General features: G+C 32.7%; 1 protein-coding gene across 6 annotated transcripts in view; it reads right to left on the bottom strand.

Moving 5' to 3' along the window:
• The window catches only part of Vps15 (vacuolar protein sorting 15), a 199496-nt gene that overhangs the window by 21843 nt on the left and 158495 nt on the right, over positions 1-19158 (bottom strand). For all 6 annotated transcript variants that reach the window (XM_076473726.1, XM_076473729.1, XM_076473730.1 and 3 more), the window contains 3 exons: positions 18739-18928; positions 9162-9295; positions 298-382 (listed from right to left, as the gene is read on the bottom strand). In XM_076473726.1, the coding sequence (XP_076329841.1) occupies positions 298-382; positions 9162-9295; positions 18739-18928 (409 nt within the window). The remainder of the gene's footprint in view (positions 1-297; positions 383-9161; positions 9296-18738; positions 18929-19158) is intronic.

The raw sequence follows: 19158 nt of genomic DNA, 5'->3' as shown, positions 1-19158 counted from the left end.
TTCATCTTCATATTTACATATTTATGTTGTATCATCAGCTTGATCAGTGTTTATAATACTTTTACCACGCTATAAACTATTAAGTTGAAGGTATAGCCTCTCTCTATATATACATATATACGTATGTATGTATTTTTTACTGCTACCACAAAACATTATGGAAGGAATGTACAAGTTTTTTTGACACCCAAGACCAGTTAAAGCATAAATGAAATATTTTCAGTAAAAGAAGTAGTAATATGAAAAAAACGAAATTATTATGTTAGTGGGAAAAATGAAGACATGGCCAGTTTCTACCTGAAAACATGAATACTTCCACTGTCTGTTGCTGCTGCTAAAGACTGGAGATTTTGGCAGCTTGCCAAACTTATCACTTGACCATCTAAACAGAAAATAATACAGTATAGTAACTGTTCTGGAAATGTTATATAATATTTTACAAAAGAACAGTCAACCATATTTATCAGAACTTCTATTTTCAAGAAAAGTCAGTGAAACTTTACTAACAGTTCAAGTAATTAATTTCAATGTCTTTATGAAGTCCATTTGGAGCATAATAGTTAACTAATGAAACAAATGTACATACACTTAACATGTCCTCATTTGTTAAATAATGTTTAATAATTCACCAATGATGTCATTACATTAGTTTAGATCTTTGTAGTAAATTAAACGTAATTTCAATAAGTGAATATTTCTGTAACTATGATTTAAGTGTATGTCAATAATGTAAAACATTGCTAATGTGATAATACACAAAATAAGTTTGTTAAAATAACAAATTTTTGTGGTTTGAATTGGGAATCTTCATTTCTTTATCAGGCTAGGGAAAATAATTGATTAATCTTTTGATAAGTTTTTAAGGGTATTTACTTTGACAGGAATAGCAATGATTCAGTTAATATGAGCAGTAGGTATTATTTGTGAAAATGTTAAATATGATATCATCCTGGATATATAAAATTAATTTTTCCTCATCTGAAAATGTATTTAAGGTAGAAAGTCACTTCTTTGCACCATAAGAAACAATTAACTTCTGTAGAATGCCATGAAATGTCTTGTATATGCCACATGTCTTGAACAAAACTCCCACTCTTAGATTTCAATATGCATTACATTAGCCTGTGACCTAACTATCATTAGACAACAGCCCTCCATCAACAGAAAGACAACACAGTAATGTTTCTGGAAGGACAGGTGTAGAGAAATTACAAAGAAAAATCCTTTCTGAAAAGAGCATTAGAAAGAGAAATTCTATGAAACATGAAGCAGAGGGTAACTGAATGGACCAGCACTCAGTGGGAGACAACATTCATCTAAAATAGGGTTTACTCTTCACCCAATATATGTCTTAGAACAAAAGGTAATGTCATAAGAATTTTTTGCTCAACTCTCCATTATTTCACAAGCATGAGTTTGTAATGTAACCAGGGCTATTAGTCAAGCTACTCCATATTGGAGAAATACTTAATGATATAACTCATCACAAATATCAAGAGCATGGAATAGCATCCATAACTTGTAACCCATGACAAATGAGAGACCTACCTGGCTAAACCTAACCACTGGGAATGACTAGATTAAAAATGTAATGTTTCTACTCAACCTCCTTACATGGAGATTGCACCATCCAAGGAGTAAATCTCTGTATCAACATCTTTGGTGACTTAAAACTTTGGAAGCAAGGGTTCTTCCACGTTCCACTGGAAAGAAATATGAGAGAATGGCCTCATAGGGTAGAACATCAGAGAGATGCTTGGACCACTTTCATCAGTTACAGTCATCTAGAATTAGGTTCTATACTGGGAGATAGTACAATAGGGTTAACACAAGTAAAGACAGCAAGTGCACATCAGGTATGAGAACAGGCATCTGATGTTTCTCATCTTCTCTTTTGCTACAGTGCAGAAAGGTCTGAAAGATACAATACAAAACAGTGAGATGACAAGCAAGCAATAAAAAAACTTGAAAAATAAGAATACGATAATGAGAAAATGACCAATGCGTAGCTACCAACTTAAGGGTGCAGAGGCAGAAAAGCTTAACTATGGAAACCAGATGCTGAATAAAGAACAGTTATCCACAATTGCACCCCACTGGAACAGAGGTGGTAGAAAGGTACGATTATACCATTTGATGATAAACATAAAGCTAATGTGTGCTACTCACCATGGCTTTGGAAACCCACATATGTAATCAAAAGGAACTCACAGACTAGCTTCCAAGTTTTGTAGAGCTACACACACATGAAAGTCTGTGTAAAGTGTAGGGAAGAAGGACCTCCATGGTTGTGTGGGATAGGATAAGCAATCATGGCCCTGTAAAGTAAAAAAGGAGACAGTGTACATTTATCTATGGAGATAACTGAATTGATAGATAAGAAATCACTGAAGGGGACATGTATGGATATATTCAAGAGTAAACTGGAACTCAGTAGAAAAGTCTCCCCTCACCCAAAAAATCATACATGAAGTAATGCAGACATAAGAGCAGTGGTGTCAAAGATTTCATGTTGAAAAACAAAGTAGGTTGAGTCTGCTCCATATAAGAAGTGAGAGAGAATCCTTTATGAGAATGAAATATAAGGTGGGGGTTGAGATTGAAATAAGGAGCCAAACCAATCAATCCAAACAAGATGATTCCTGAAGGAGAAGGGAGGCTCCAACAGAATAAGGTGCATTGGAAGGGCAAAATAGAATCCGCCAGTCCCATTGAAAAGGATGAGACTATAGGCAACTTAAATGGAAGGATTGAGAACCATACATTCCACCATAGCAAATGAACTGATAGAAGTGAAAGACAGGCAGACAAATTAAAATGTCATCCACCAATTACAAAAGTATTCGCTGAAGAGTGAGAAATCTGCTCATTAGGAACTGAGAAAAGGCCAAAGTTAGATCAAGTTCAACATATTTATATATGACCCCAACAAATTCCAACCTTTGTGAGAATGAGAAAAAACTGGAGTAAAACCCTAAACTGGGTCTGGATAGTGTCCCATAGTTTTAAAACAGATGAGATGGGGAGTAAAAGTACAGAAAAATAACTCATGGAAGTCAGGTTGAAGCAGAAGTGACAAAATGGGAAAGCAGAACTCTACAGCATGAGATATGAGTGATGGCTCCAGAAACAAATTACTTTCAAGATGATGGACAACTTCAAAGAAAGAGATTATATGTAGTAACAAGAGGACAATAAATGAAAAGGGCAACCCAATAAGGAAATATGATGAGGGTCCCTAGTCACAAAAGCAAAAAATCAAAGTGAGCATAGATGATTGCTGAAGAGTTCCATCCGTTCCAAAAAAAACCACAACACACACAGACACATAGTCACAACACAAAGAAAAGTGCAAGACAGATGTCCTGGAAAGGAGATTGAAGGAGGTAGGAAACTTAAAAAGTAGGGCAATCTGATAAAATACACAATAAACAAAAGAAAGCAGCTGGAAAAAGAAAGAAAACTGAGGGTATGGCTGAAAAATGTGTGTGCAAGTTTCTCTATTAAATCTGGTAAGGTAGAGATATAATGCTTCCAAATGAAGATAAAACATGAGAATTAACAAAGAATGTGAGTAAGAGATGAAGATTGTGAAAAGAAAGGAAAAAAAGGGCATTCCTAAAATGAAGGTAAAGAATGAAGTGAAGGATACTTAAGCAACAGATACCCGATATTCAGCAAAAAATTACTCATGAAAAAGACAACAAAAGACATACCTGTGGAATTCAAGCAGTGAAAGACAAAAGTATATCTACTTGATCCCAATGAAGAAGAGGGAAATATAAGCAAAAGCAGGCATGGAAACAACAATGGTGAAACATGCACAAATTTAGGTTGACACAGCTGAAGTTGGATCTGAAGTTAGAATGGAATCAATCATGTGGTGCTCAAAGGAGTTAATATTACCAACAATCAAAGGATCTTCAGTTGTCATTATAGACTGAATGACTCCTGTAAAGGAGTGTTAACCTCAGAATGTTAATGTCATAATATGGGATTATGAATGCATTAACCATGTGATTAATTTTTATTTGTTATCATTTAGAAAGAAAATAAGCTAAGTATGGCAACTGTGCAAAGACCAAAGACCTAGAAGAGCACAGAAAGAAACCCATACATAAGAAAAACGATGGGAACAGACTGTGGGGTAAGTATCCTGAAATGTTAAATATAAATTCAAATAAATATTCTAACTGATACATAAGAAATTAATTTAATATTATTAAAATGATCAACAAAACTAAGCAAAGAAAAACTTAACTGGAAATAGAATTGGAAGGTTAAAACCTTAAGGGAAAAATTTCCAGTAAATCTTGGGAAAAAAAATCTAAAGAAAAGCAGTGCAAAGAAAGGAATGAGTCTGTGTTCGTGTGTTGGTGCTCAGTGGATTACAGCTCATGGAAGATGTGTTGCCCTCCAAGATGTGTAGGGCTATAGTCTAATATCCACTGATACATATAGGGATGAAAGCTTCCGTTAAGGTTTGTGATATATGCAGGATATTACATGGTAATAGTTCTCTGAGATAAAGAGGTGAATGGCATTTTTGAAGTCAAAATGTTTAATTCTTATGCATTAATATTGCAGCATGTACTTGTTTTTTCTAACTCTAAATGTCAATTATCCATTTCAGCAAAACAAAGACAACTTTGTAGTTAGACTTAATGTATAATCTTAAGAAAACATTAATGTAATTTCACTTAAAATTAACTCCAGTTAAGACTTAAATAAAAACCTTTTATTAATTATTCTGTTTTTGCTAGCAACAAATAAGATGGTTATATGGCTCCTAAATCCAATAGTGATGATTGGGGCATTTGGACTGCAGTATATATTTGTGAGTGAATCTCAACCTGTTTCTATAAAGTGATGCATTCCAAACTACCAGAAGCATAATGAGAAAGTAAACAAATTCAGAATGATGAGATCGTTTATGTCTTTACTCAACCTGAGGAAACAGAACACATCTAGTCTGGAATATTCATGGTACATAGTAGGAGTGCCCCCAATATTGCCTTCTTCTACAAGAGTGGAGAAAATCCATACAAAACTCTGGAGGAAAAATCTCTGTCCATCACCCCAGTGACTGGAAAGTGGAAGTAGTAAGGACTCCTTAGCTCCACTAATAAAATATAGGGGACAGAGTTAATTCATGTTGAGGAGTTTTAAGGAGCAATGCTCTGGAAACAGTGCAATTGATGAACCAAGTTTCCTAAATTTCTAAAAGCAAAAACAAACTGACTGGTAGGGAAGACCTCTTACACTTTACCCATGATTGTCCATAAGTGGCAGTGTAGCACAGTACAGTAAGACCACCTCGTCTGCTTCTACCTTGAGTTTTGGGATGGATGAGTGCCAAATGTCTGATAATGACTGTCATGATAGAAATGGCTAAATAAGAAGTGGAAGAGGTATTTACACCTGAGATACCAAAAAAGTGGAAATGAGGGTAGAACCAGTCAACCCAGTGCTACCAACAAAGTGTAACAATGGGTGAAACAAATCATTGCTATGACTCTGGGTAATGGATAATTATGTGGATAGGCATGCAGGTGCCATCAAGTTCAGTACTGACTAAATGCATCTATTGACAATGCTTGAGGGTAACAAAATGCTGGTATTTGAGTGTTCCAAGGAGTGGCAAACATTGAAGCATATGTTCAGGAGAATTCAGTATGGTTGAGACAATTGATTTGCTGCCAAATTAATCACTCCCTGATATAGCCATCTAATAGGATAATGTGATGTGAGTGTACCCAATGCAAAAGATCTAAGGTTCAAAAATAAAGAGATGTGGAATGAATTTCTCCTTGATGGGTATTGTACGACACTACTGAAGTTCTAAAACACTGATGTGAAGGGGAGCCTCATTATCCATCCATAGATCTTGGAATTCTTGACATTTTAGATATTCACCCCATCCTTAAGTAAGGCATCCATAAACTGATGGAGCACTGGATAAGTTAGCTGAAGAGAAGAACAAGTTGTAGTACTGTTCCAATCTAACTACCACTCAAATTTAAAGATGTTGATCCTAAATAAGAAAACTGTGGAATCCAGTGGATTGCTATTCCACTGATTTCACTGACCCACTGGTTGCACATATATCACCAAAAGAATGCATGTGCACTCATCCCAAAAGAAAGAAAGATTTTAGTAACAACCATATCTCCAAAAGATACAGAACCACAGGAGAAGGAGACGTGAATAAGAGTCTGACTGTCTGTACCAAAATGTGGAGCTAGATGGAAGTCAGCTGAGAGATGGTGCTAGCAGCAGCCAGATATCCATGGAATCCTTGATGATAAGAAATCCATTTGAAATAAAAATGTATCTCAGAATGGCTGATATGGGTATTAACACTTTTATTGATAAGAAGAGAACAACATTTCAACCTTTCCAGGTCATCTTCAGGTTAACCTCTCGTCTTCAATAAAAGTGTTAATACCCATACATATCCATGGAATGTTACACATTGAGGCTTAGGAGGTAGAAGTGATGATAAAAGGTTTGTATGATATGCAGAACACATAAAAAGCTGATAACAGTCCAAAGAACAGAGTCCAGAACTGCAGCATCAGATCCTTGTGCATAAAACACAGAATGTAGTGGGAAAAACCTGCAATCAGAATGTGCAACAGGTGTTCGCAACATCAAAATTAGTCCTGCACAGTCCTGGTGAAAAATACCAATGCAGAGTGAGGAATGACTCCATTGTGAACTATGGAGGGTCTAGGAATTGATTTAGATGAGAAAGATCGATGACCAGATGCCAAACATTCATTGTCTTGAGCATAACAAAGTTGGAAATAAAACCTAGGACGAATTGGAATGATTCCCTCCAATGACCCTTTGATCCACAAGTTTCTGAAAGCTGTGGAACAAAGTTATGATGTACAAGGATCTGAAACACAACAGGTTTGGGGGTGAGTAATGGTGGTGGCAATGTGAACTGATGTAAGAACCTGTTGTACCTATGCATGTAAAGGTTTTCCACATATTTAGAAATTCCCAATCCTGAGACACCACACACCACAAATGAATATGGTAGTTACTGCTGCCACTGGTGGTGTTCCAACTCAGCAGAGGAACCTTATGGATATAGGCAGAATCTATTTTAGGGGCCCATTAACTGAGTAGTTGATGTTGGGTTTGGAACTCCCAGACAGGGGTGGAACCATGACCCCTGTAGTAGCCAAGGAAAGTCAAGAAGATAACAACATCAGGGATGAATACAGAAGGTTGACTACCACCTTTGATCATAAGACTCTGAAATGCCTGCAAAAATCGAAGGTTGGAGAAAAGACCTCAAGCACCTTACACATGATAGAAGTTGGTAGACAAATGCTCTCCAATAACTCCTTTCTACTGAACAAATCAGGACAATATTCAGTCAACAAATAAGGAAAGCACAGCAGATGAAAATCAAACCATGGAGGATGCTAAAAATGGCCCCAACACATCAAAGTGATGTGATGATTGCTGAGATCCTTCCTAAATAAAGTGAAAGGATGGCAAGTGTTTCAGTACCATAGATAGGGTCACACGAATCCTGGAAAACTGTAAGCTATTCAGGTTGACTAAAGACTTCACTCTGGAACCCCACATTTCCAGGAGTGGGTATATTCTCTGAGAGTCCAAACACTTCCATCTGGCAGTGGTTTGTGAAACCATGTTGTTCTGATAAATGTTACTTACAAGGTATAATTGTCCCTTCTTGTAACTGAGCAATAAATATCTCTTCATAAACCCCAACTGGCTCAAAAGCAACTGGGAAAAACACCCCAAACATCATGCACAAAATGTACCAATGGCAGAAAAGGAACCAGAGGCAGCTGATCTAAACTTGCTTTGTAAGAAGATGGCAGAGTAAAAATAAGCAAATATAAATTATCTGCAGAATGAACAGGATTTCCACAGCTGCAGCCTCAGAGATTCCCTGGAGAAACACAACCAAACTGAACATACTTCTCCATCTCATAATGGATAAGATCATGCACAGCCTTACTCTCCACCACCATATAAGCAACACTAGATACCAGAGGAGGGATATGTGAGACTTGATGTGTGAAATGAAAAATCTTTCTTTTTTTTTTTCCATACTAACAGTTTGATGGTCAGAGGTAAAGAAATCCTAGCAGTCAAGGTAAGTATGTTATGGAAATACAAATAAAGTAATAACAACATGAACACACCATAGAGAAACTTGATAAGTAGAATCTACCTAAATTTATATTTGTTTCTAAAGTTTCAATCTTTGTTAAGCTTATTATTTCGTACAGAGAAATACCAGAAATTTAAAAATGGTTAGTTCTCTTCATAGCAAATAAATGATATAACTAACAAATATACTGTTGAGTGCTTTATATGTTTCTCAAATTCATTTAAAGTAATTTTTATGAATAACAACAAAATATAAAGTTTAGCATTAGAGATAACATATAAATTCTAGTTCCAGTTCTAAGAACTTACATATAAGAATCTTGAAACCCTTCATAATGCTAACAAGATGTAGAGGATACAACTGGCTGTTCTGTTGTATAAAATACAACTACAACAACATGTGATGTCTTACAGACACATACATATAAAATTAATTTCTCTGATTGGTTACCTTAAAGTTTTAATCACAAATGTTAACTAATCATTTTGCTTAAATAAAGGTTTCATACTATAATAAATATCCCATAAAGGCTTGTATTAAATTTAGCCTATTTCTATGTTCTACATCCTGTGATAAGTCCATTATAAGTCATGCACAGATACTTGTACTAGATAGAGTTGGAGCTTCCATCCACTGTATGTACTTATCTGAAATTTAACTGACATAGATAAACAAAAGAACTGTGAGATAGGACCTAAGTGCAACATTAAAGTGGGTTATCTCTGTAATTCTATGTTTAGTTTAATTTGATTCCTTTTTCATCTAATTTAGATGTTTTGTTCCTCTTCTCTAGCTCCAGCAGTTGGTTGCAGTTTTGGTTCAAGATTTTCACTGCTAAAAAAAACACTTCCAGGATCTACATTTTATGGACAGTGAAATTCTTATCTAAACTTATCTAAACATAACATGTACAATAAATATACTCACTTGTGTGATCTTGCTTCATTCACATATACAGCAGCATAGGGAATCATATTATAACACAGTATATACTCACCCATTCTACTGTAAGTCTGTCTTGATCGATTTGCCACATTCCTTCCTTGGATCATTCTACCACCATCCCAGATCTTAACAGTTCCATCATTTGAACAGGTAGCAAATAATGATGTGTTAGGTATTATTTGAAGTCTTAAAAAGGAAAAGAGAGAGAAAAAATTAAACAGGGTTATTTTAAACAATTACAATTACTGATCATATATACAAATGTTTTGTAACATATTATTAACCTCTTCTTGTATAGAACATTGTTATAAATTATGTTTCAGGAAACACTGTAAGTTAACTACTTAACAAAAAAGAAAGACATCAAAAGAAATATTTTTTTGAAACAACTAATTATGTACTATGATAACATGTGATTCTATAATTTAATATTTACTTCCTCTTTAGTACAAATATACATTTTTATGTGATATTCTCTTTATTTGCTCCCACTATCTGCTAGATCACAACTACATGCTGTGAAAAAACATTTCTGGCACTCACAGAATAAATGCTTTGCTTTAGAAAAAATTTATTCGGTGGAACTGATATGTAAAACAGTTTATGACTAAATTGCCTATGACTCTGGTAAATTAAAAATGTCTTGGTCTCCATGTTAAGGCTATTTGCTTTGTTTAATAGGCCACAAAAGTCTCAGTAATGAAATCAAAAACCTCATTAGTCATAGTAACTAAGAAGTGAGGTAGGTTCTGCTTCAAGAAAAAAAAGAGACAGGAAAAGTTGGACCATTCAGAATACCTATTTGTAATCTAGTGAGGGACAATTACTTCATACCAAATCTTTGATGTGAAGTTGTCTTTGTATCTAGTGGTGAAAGGTAAAGGATGGTTAATGAGTTACTACAGTATAGGAATCAATTCTCACCACTCTAATTTCAAAATACTCTCAAACTTAGCTATTTTTAATTTTCTACACTGAATTAAAATTTCACTTAATAATCAATTTTGTCAATAAACTTGCTTAAAATTCATTAGTGACCATGTTATATCTTCATTATGTGTATTTGTGTTGAAAATAGGAGGTATTTATTTTTTAATTTATAGAAGGTTTCTGTGATGTGTGTGTTATCAATATGATAAAAGTCCAGTGAAACACCATGAAGAGAATTCTCAGGTTTTTGCATGAATGAAAGTGCAGTAATTTCAGTTCATTTTAGCCATCTTTCTTGCCAAAACAGTCATGGTCATTTTAATGTTGATGACTGATAAGAAACTTTTAATCCTTTGGCTTGTTAGCATTTAAAACCTCCATTTCTTATTAAACTTAAAGATTTAATTTGGGTAATTGTTGTAATTTGTTGTTGTGCTTTAATATTTAATATTCATGCTCTTAGGATGACACAGCTGAAGTTGGATCTGAAGTTAGAATGGAATCAATCATGTGGTGCTCAAAGGAGTTAATATTACCAACAATCAAAGGATCTTCGGTTGTCATTATAGACTGAATGACTCCTGTAAAGGAGTGTTAACCTCAGAATGTTAATGTCAGAATATAACAGCAATGTGCTGCAACATAACAAAGTTTAGTCTTCATATGCTATTTACCCAAGTTAAATTAAGAACATTCAATCATATTTCACAACCACACATTATAGCTTCCACAAACATGGGAAACCATGAGGCTTAAAATGTGTAATTAAAAACACATGAAGCTGCAGGTTTTTTAAATTTCAATTTTTTAAAATTTTTACATATTAGTTTTTGACGTTTAAATCATTACATTGGAAAATAAGAATTTTTGTACAATATATATTAAAAACAGTAGGCTGAAAATGCACAATATTAGATGTAATGTCTACAGCTTAACATCTGAACACTAAGCAATCATACATGAGACACTGGATAGTTCTGAAGCTAATAAAGTAAAATAAAAATTACTGAAAATGTATGATACTAAATAGATACAAAAATATTTTACTGAGCAAAGCTTCATGAATGCGCTCTTTGTAAGGCTTAATATTATAGCACAATACCTATTAAAATACAGCAAACTTTTAGTAAATACTTTGAATGGATATGTAAGTTTTCTTACAGAGATTTGGGTTTATTGCTCTTATCTCCCAACAATATGTGGATTCCAATTCTTCTGAAAACTTTATATTTCCACTATGATTCTAAACACAGTAAGTTTTCATAACGTCTAAGGCTGAACACAAAGCTTGCAAGTTGTTGAATGTTTGGCAAAAATGAAGATTTATTCACTTATCAACTACCTATTGCAGAAAATAGTATGTACACTTTATAGGCATTTTATTCCAAGAGACTTAAAATTTGTTATAAAAAAATCACATTTTGTTTTATTATTCCAGACAATTTAGTGTTGTTTGACAAATTCATAAACATGTTTAAACCTTTGGCAACAAGCAGAAATGTTTCAAATCCACTCGACTGGGGAAGGTTGTTTGTAGCTAAGCACAAAGCTATGCAATAGGCTATCAGTGCTCTATATGCCATGGGTATTGAAACTTGGATTCTAGCATTGCAAGTCCAGAAAGATATAACAATGTGCCACTGGGAGGTGACTAGGGAAGAAAATTTATGAAAAAAAAAGTAACTCTGAACATTCCTCACAAAACTTAATATTTGTTAAAGTTTATAAGTATTTTGAACACAAAGAATGACATTTTGATTATATCTCTTTTTATATAAAAATGTTATTTATCTATAGTAGTTATGAATAGTTTGAGTGCAAAGATATTTTCATTTTAAGTATAAAAACTTTTTTCATCTTATAGTTTTAGTATTTCATTTGAATAATCTATAAACCCCCCTAAATGAATAAAAAAAATTTTAAATGCAAAATTTATAATTCATTTTTCATTTTCTCTATTGTATCACTAATTCTAGCTATCATCATCAGCATACAATGATATCAAATGATTAAAATCAGGAAAAAGTAAATACCTTTTAATTTTTAAAGATCTTTAGGTTATATTCATAATTTTAGGTACTCTTCTGTTCATGTATAGTTAATTTGTAAAGTTTTATTTTCCTTTCTTGTCCTCTGCCTTTTATTATTCATCTCAACACTAGTGAACAGTGCCCTTGGTCATATTACAGTATCTTTGCATAACATCATAAGCTTTGAGAACTGATGCAATGTATGATGCATGTTTAAAAAATGTTTTAAGTATTTTAACTATGCATTTTTAAACATAATTAAGTAAAATATTAAAGAAGGCCTAAATATAATTTACAACTGTATCTCAAACATATTTAAGTAAGAAACAAACACAAGTGCTATAGTTGATCAAGCAGCCAATAATACTAAAGGAAGTTACATGCATCCTGTGACAAAAACTGTGTGGTAATTTCAAAATACCCCTTGTTGGATTATAGTGTAAAATGACCTCTTTCTAATAACTATATGCATGCATATGTAACCTTTACACGTAGGCTTTGATAAAATTTATTATTTATTTCAACTGCATTTATCCAGAGAACTTTGAAATGAATATGCCAATGGATCATGAAAATGCCCTATTGTCTAGATATACATCTACAAAACTGACATTTTATTACTGAAAATAGTGAGTTCCAAGGTGCAGAATTTTCATAGCTCGTGATTTGCATGATAATACGTATGAAGTTTGAAATAGTTCTTTAAAGGTTTCTTTTGAAATAAAGGTCTTAAAACTTTTATCACATACTTTACAATGTTAAATTCATTTACATGTATTGATAGTAAAGTTGTTTAACTGAATTTTGAATGCAACTCAATGACTTGCGCACAGGAAAGTATTCAAAGTGTTATTTATCCATGTTGAAATGGCTAAGATAATGATAGAGCCTTATATGTTATATTTATAATTAATTACACAGCTACCCAAACATGTTTGTACCTAGACACCTGTTTCATGTTATTTAAACGTGAGTATTTTAACACTTATTTTATTTCTTATTTTATCACATAAAAATAAGATTTTACCAATCTTATCAAAACCTTGTATTCTAGTGTATTTCAGTCTGTAAATTTTGTTTGCATTAAATTAAGGGAAATGAATAATCATAATTAATTTTATTTGTCAAGTAAACACAAATCTTGCCAAAGTAAGAAACTAGTTTTGAATATTCTACAAGTAGCACAAATTGAAAGCTATATAAAACAAAAATTAGAATAATATAAATCAAATTCTTACAATTGTAACTTCGTCTTAGAATTTTTGAAAACCTTTTGGGAAGAAATAAGTATAAAGTGAAAAATTCTGTTTGCTTATGACAGAGATATCAAAGCTATATGCTACCAACTGCAACTTTAGCTACAAATCTACTAATAGTGAGACTGAGTATGGCTGCATTAACAGTGGTGCAGTTGCACCAAAGCCCAAAGTTGTGTGGTAGCTATATGCTACCAACTGTAACTTTAGCTACAAATCTACTAATAGTGAGACTGAGTATGGCTGCATTAACAGTGGTGCAGTTGCACCAAAGCCCAAAGTTGTGAGGGGCCTCTACTGACAGTCCAGACCACCAGTTTAACTCTCTTTTTTTTTTCAACAAATCTTCATAATTTATCTGCTATTTTTCTATTCTTACTCAATACTTCCACCCAATAATGCATCAAAGCAATCATAGAAAAGCAAACTTGAATCTGTTTTTCCTGATGTTGATGTGGCATACCTCTCATAAATTGCATTACAGAGAGTGTTTTTATTAAAATGGCTAAAGTAAAAAAAGGGACTGTATACTTCAGTGTTAAATAAACACTTAAATGGCCCTCTTCTTGCTCACAATAGAAATGACATTGCTTAAGTAAATAGATTATAAAGATGTAATTATAAATTTTGCTTCTAACAAAGCAAGAAAGAAATTATTTTAGGGTAATATTTTGACATTATTCCATAATATTGTACAATAAATATATATATATATATATACTATTTTTTATGTACCTAATTCACTCTTACTTTCCATGATGTACAAGTAAATAATTATTATTATATTCAGTTAATATTAATATATCATCCTTAAAAGCAGGGTGCATCATATTCTGCAGTTAATATGTATCAACCATCTTTAACTTCAAATTTGCTTGTTATCTATTCAGTAGGCCTCAGAAGAACACAAGTACTCCAGAACCTCAAACTACTTTATTGCAAGCTTGGAACTTGACCATCACATTACAACACCCCTACAGCTGAATGATTGCACATGTTTGGTAATAGCTTTTGATCCTATGTTTTTTTAAATATATGCATTTTGGTTTGGTTTGTGGGGGATGTTTGAAATATTTTGCACATAGCACAAATAAGGTGTTCTTGGGCTTTAATTTGTCTACTTTAATGCAGGCTTGGGACTGACCTGGAGCTCCAGAGATATCAGTCAGTTCTGAAAGAGATTGCATGTTGAAGAATAGAATATTTTGAGCTTCAAAGAATGCCTAGTCTTCACCTGTAGTAATCATACAAAAGAAACAGTATTCATAAAGGTTCTGTACCTACTTCAGGTTGATGAATGCAAAATTGCATTAGGCATACCACATTGGTTTACTTTACTGGCAAAAAATGCTAAATTATAAAAGTAAAGACTGCTTTTAGTACTTGGGATGGTCTATACAGAGTTGTTGTTATAACATTCAGCTCTATAATATGCCCAATACTTTACAGTGGGTGAGAGAATTCACGTTATATGACCAGGGATTGATGTCTACTCTAAGCCAACAATATTTTGGTGTTTGGTCTAAAACTAATGCCAGAGAAAAGCTTTTCAAACAAAGCATGCATAGAACCTGCCAAAATACAAGTTGTGACAAACTTGCATGAGAACTTACAAACAAGTAACAAGTCTCAAGTTTTTTTGTTGTTTTTTTGACACATTATAGATATTTTATGGCCGACTTTTCAACTACAGCATCACTGAATTGAGCGTTAGTTGATTTAATTGCTATGGAATCTCATTTCAGATGGGCTAAGGACAGCATAAACTAATTGAAGTCATATAAATGTTCCTTGTTTGATACTACAAAGACAGTTTACTTCAAGTGAAGGTATGATATATTAACCATGATTATGGATTGCACTACCAGCAAAATCATTTCTCTACTATCACAAGCACAGGCAGGACATTTTGGATCATGTTATGGTGTATGTTAGTAGTACATTTACATCCACGGGATATGAATGTCATATGATGAAGAAACAACTGCTTACCTGGACATTCATTTAAATCACATTTAGTAAGTTCAGGATGTGAGACCTTGTGACCAATGTCAGAGGGAAAAAATGCATCATATGTAATCTAGGACTTCTAAAGAAATATATGTTAAAGATTTAGTTTACAGTATCTCTTATAAAAAATATACTGGAGAACCTGAATGAACAGATAATGAGCATTACATGGAACATTTTTGTGATATGATGATGGATAAGTCAATAGAAGTACATTTGTAGCACATTTTGTTAATGATCACAGTTTTATTATTTAAATGAAAATAAAATGCCATCATTTCTTGGACAGAAAGCACTAAGAGTCCCTTCTTAACAGATCTGAAAAGTCTTTAGTTTACAGGGATAGAGAATTGCCATTTTAAATGATGGATTTATGTATGGGTATGTACGAGTGTTTCAACATCCTTCATAATAATGCACATATTTCTTACTTAGGCTTGAATGTTCACACAAGTCATCTTTTCTTTTGGATTTTAAGTGAAAAGTTTCTTTATCATGACTATTATTCTTGTTACCTTTCCATTGCCGATATCATGTTTTCATGTCAGACGATACATAAGAATACACTGTCATTTTAAATTACATCACTTGTTTTGCTCTATAAAGACTGAGCTTGTGTTCAGTATGGTTTCTACTTCTCAATAAGGCTGTAAGATAATATGGTGAGAAATTAAAGAATCTTCATGAATACTGACTATTTCTCTTGATAAAACATGTTTATTCTCTACTATGCACTATTCTACCTAAGTTATCTGAGATCTATGTTCAACTGAACTTCACTTGAGTAAGGTAGGTTTGACACTCATGCAATTGCTTGTAATATAGAAGCATCATCAAAAATCAGACCTCACTATAACACGTTAATGTTTTTCTTGCATATTTATTGTAAGTACAGTGCACATACTGTAATTTGATGCAAGGTTGAGATAAACAGGGTGTATTCAATATTGAACTCCAATGATTTGTTGAGCCAGTCTAAATGTTGTCTGGCTTAATAAAGAAATGAGAAAATGGAGATGCAGAACACTCTGGGTTTTTTTTATTGGGTTTGGCAGTCTGGCAAACCTTAGTAGAGTTTGGACTGTAATATATTGCTAAACATAGCTAGTTCTGGGTCAGAAAACTGTCTTGTGCTTTTCTGTTATCTTGTGGGCATATCATGAAATAATAAACCTATACTGAATAAAAGTGCTTTTTGTCTTTCTTTATACAAACACTTTTCATGTGACACTTGTATGGAGTTAAATAGATGTTGTTTTTGTTTCTATTAGAACTATCTATGTCTAGTGTTATTCATTGGTGGTTGAATTTGAGTTATTTGAAATTCCTCAAACAAATTCTCTGAAACATCCTGCTTTGTGGCTCTTCTGTTGTATTCCAAGAATAATATTACCCCAAACTGATATTACCCAAAATAGTAAAACTGATCCTGAGAGTCCTGAAGTAGTACACAAAAGGAAGTTTCAAATACCACCACATGTTCAAGACTAATTCAGTGGTCATGACTGGGTATTAACCCTATCTCTTCAGGCAACATTTACTGTGCATGTCATGAGATTTTAGTGTCTTACATTCAGAATGTTATAAAACTACTTTTTGTTTATGTTATATCAATTAGCATAACATAAAATTATAGATAATAATTCATATCTTAATAGTATATAGGTTTTAAGTTATTCATTTCACAAGGTAATATTTAAAAAATCTCAAATACTATCTAGTGTGGGAAAGGTGACAAATTTTCCATAGACATCCCATCTTCTCTATTTCATTCACCACACCCTGAATAAATACAAAATTTAACATAAATCACTCAATAAATAATCATCATTGCTCAGACAAATCATAATTTTTATAGCTTTCAATTTTAATTGGTTACAAAGCCATTAAATAGAAAATCTGACCCCTCTTCCCACATCTATCCATCTCATCCTCTTTTTCAGAATATGTTAGTAGCTCTATTTTTATGTTTAATACTATATTATTTATAACCAAGAGAAAAACAACATGATGTATTACATTATGCTGTTTTCTAAATGGAAAATTTTCAAATGCTCCTTTATTGTAAGCTTCTTTCCCATGGGTAAGATAATGATTAGCTTGATGCACTTGTAATGGATCTTGTCACAAAGTTAGAAAGCCAGAATAAATGTGACAGTTAGAAGAAATTGTCTGCTTTTTGCATGTTATTATTCTATATTCTTTGGTACATTATATAATTATATAAAAAATATTTTATGCATTACTATTATTAGTATGAAAAAAATAGGCTTAAGTGTTACTGAGAGTAAAAAGTAAAAGAAACAACAAACAAATACAGGTAAACACTTTATTTCTTGTTTTTCATATTTATTCTTTAGTTATCCTTATAAAAGTAACTAAAATGTAAAAATACAATCTCTTTAGGTTAGTTAATGTCAGATGAAGTGAAATAAATCATAATAATAATGTAATAAAAACAGGTCATGAGACATGCATGCAAGTAGCTTGTGGGTAGTGTAATTCAATAGTGTAATGTGAGCCCTACATTTGCCAAGTGGCATATTATGTCACAAACAGTAGTTATAAAGGATTCATATGGCACTAGAATAAAATTTAATTATAAATAGATGTATACTGAAATAATTTCAAAGCTACTTAGGATAAAATAATGTACTTTCATGTTACAAATTGACGTCATTCTAAAAAGAAAAGGATGGCAAGTTAGATTTAGATTTATCTTGATTTTTTTTTTTTGCAGTTAAGAGGTTGGTCAAATTGAAAATAACAGATAAAATATACAGTTTTACAGGAAACAGGCATTTAAAACTTATTTAGGAGATTTTAAACATTACATAATTGAAACTTGAGACCTGCGAGATAAAGAAAAGTATTTTTAATCTTAACATGAAAATCATTTTGTCCATGGACTATTTATTCAAACAAGTACTCAATATATCTATGGACATTTTTCTTTAATTCATTAAAAATATTTCATTAAACAATATGATTTTTCATATGTGAAAGATTTATAATGTTTACTGAAAGACTGCCAAATTTTGTGAAGATACACCTACTATATTATCAAATCTACAAAGATACTGAACAAGTACAAAAATGTCATATGGTTGATCAAATTGACCAATTCCGTATCATTGAGAGTTTAACCATAAAGGTACTTTTTTGTTCTCAGAAACCAAGAACACTGAAGTCTATTTGAATAGCTTCTGGTAGCTATAGAGGGCGCTGAAAATAATTCTTTAAATTTTTTTGTTGTTAGGTGCAAAGCTATGTAACAGGCTAACTGTGTTATGCCCATCACAGTTATCAAAACATGTTTTTAGCATTTAAAGTCATCATTTGTCCCAATGAGCTATTATTTAAGTTAAAACTGATAAATAAACATGGTTTATAAGAAGCTTACCTATTTACTGCACCTCTGTGTTCATGTAAATGAGCAACTAACGTTCCTTGAGGATGCCACTTATGAGGAGGTGAAACATCCTCTTTTCCAATATTCTCACTAGCTTCTGTGATTAAATGTTCTCTTGCACTTTCATCTTGTTTTTTCTTGATCAGTAAATTTAATTCCTGCTTACAGGGCACACACTGATCTGGAGATTTACAGACAAAAAACTTCACACCATATATGTATACATGAAGCTTGTTTTATGGTTGACACAAAATAACAAGGTTTACAGATAAGTTCATTATATTTTAGCCTGTCTGTTAACTTTCAGAAAGCAGGTATAATGAAAAATAAAACTTCACAAAACAAGTGTTAATAAATTTAGAAACATCATTATATTGTTCAAATTTTTAAAGGTTTCTTATTACAAAACAT

The sequence above is a fragment of the Tachypleus tridentatus genome, chromosome 12 (genome assembly GCF_004210375.1).
Source record: "Tachypleus tridentatus isolate NWPU-2018 chromosome 12, ASM421037v1, whole genome shotgun sequence".
NCBI lineage: Eukaryota > Metazoa > Arthropoda > Merostomata > Xiphosura > Limulidae > Tachypleus > Tachypleus tridentatus.
This window is presented reverse-complemented; position numbering and strand designations above follow the sequence as displayed.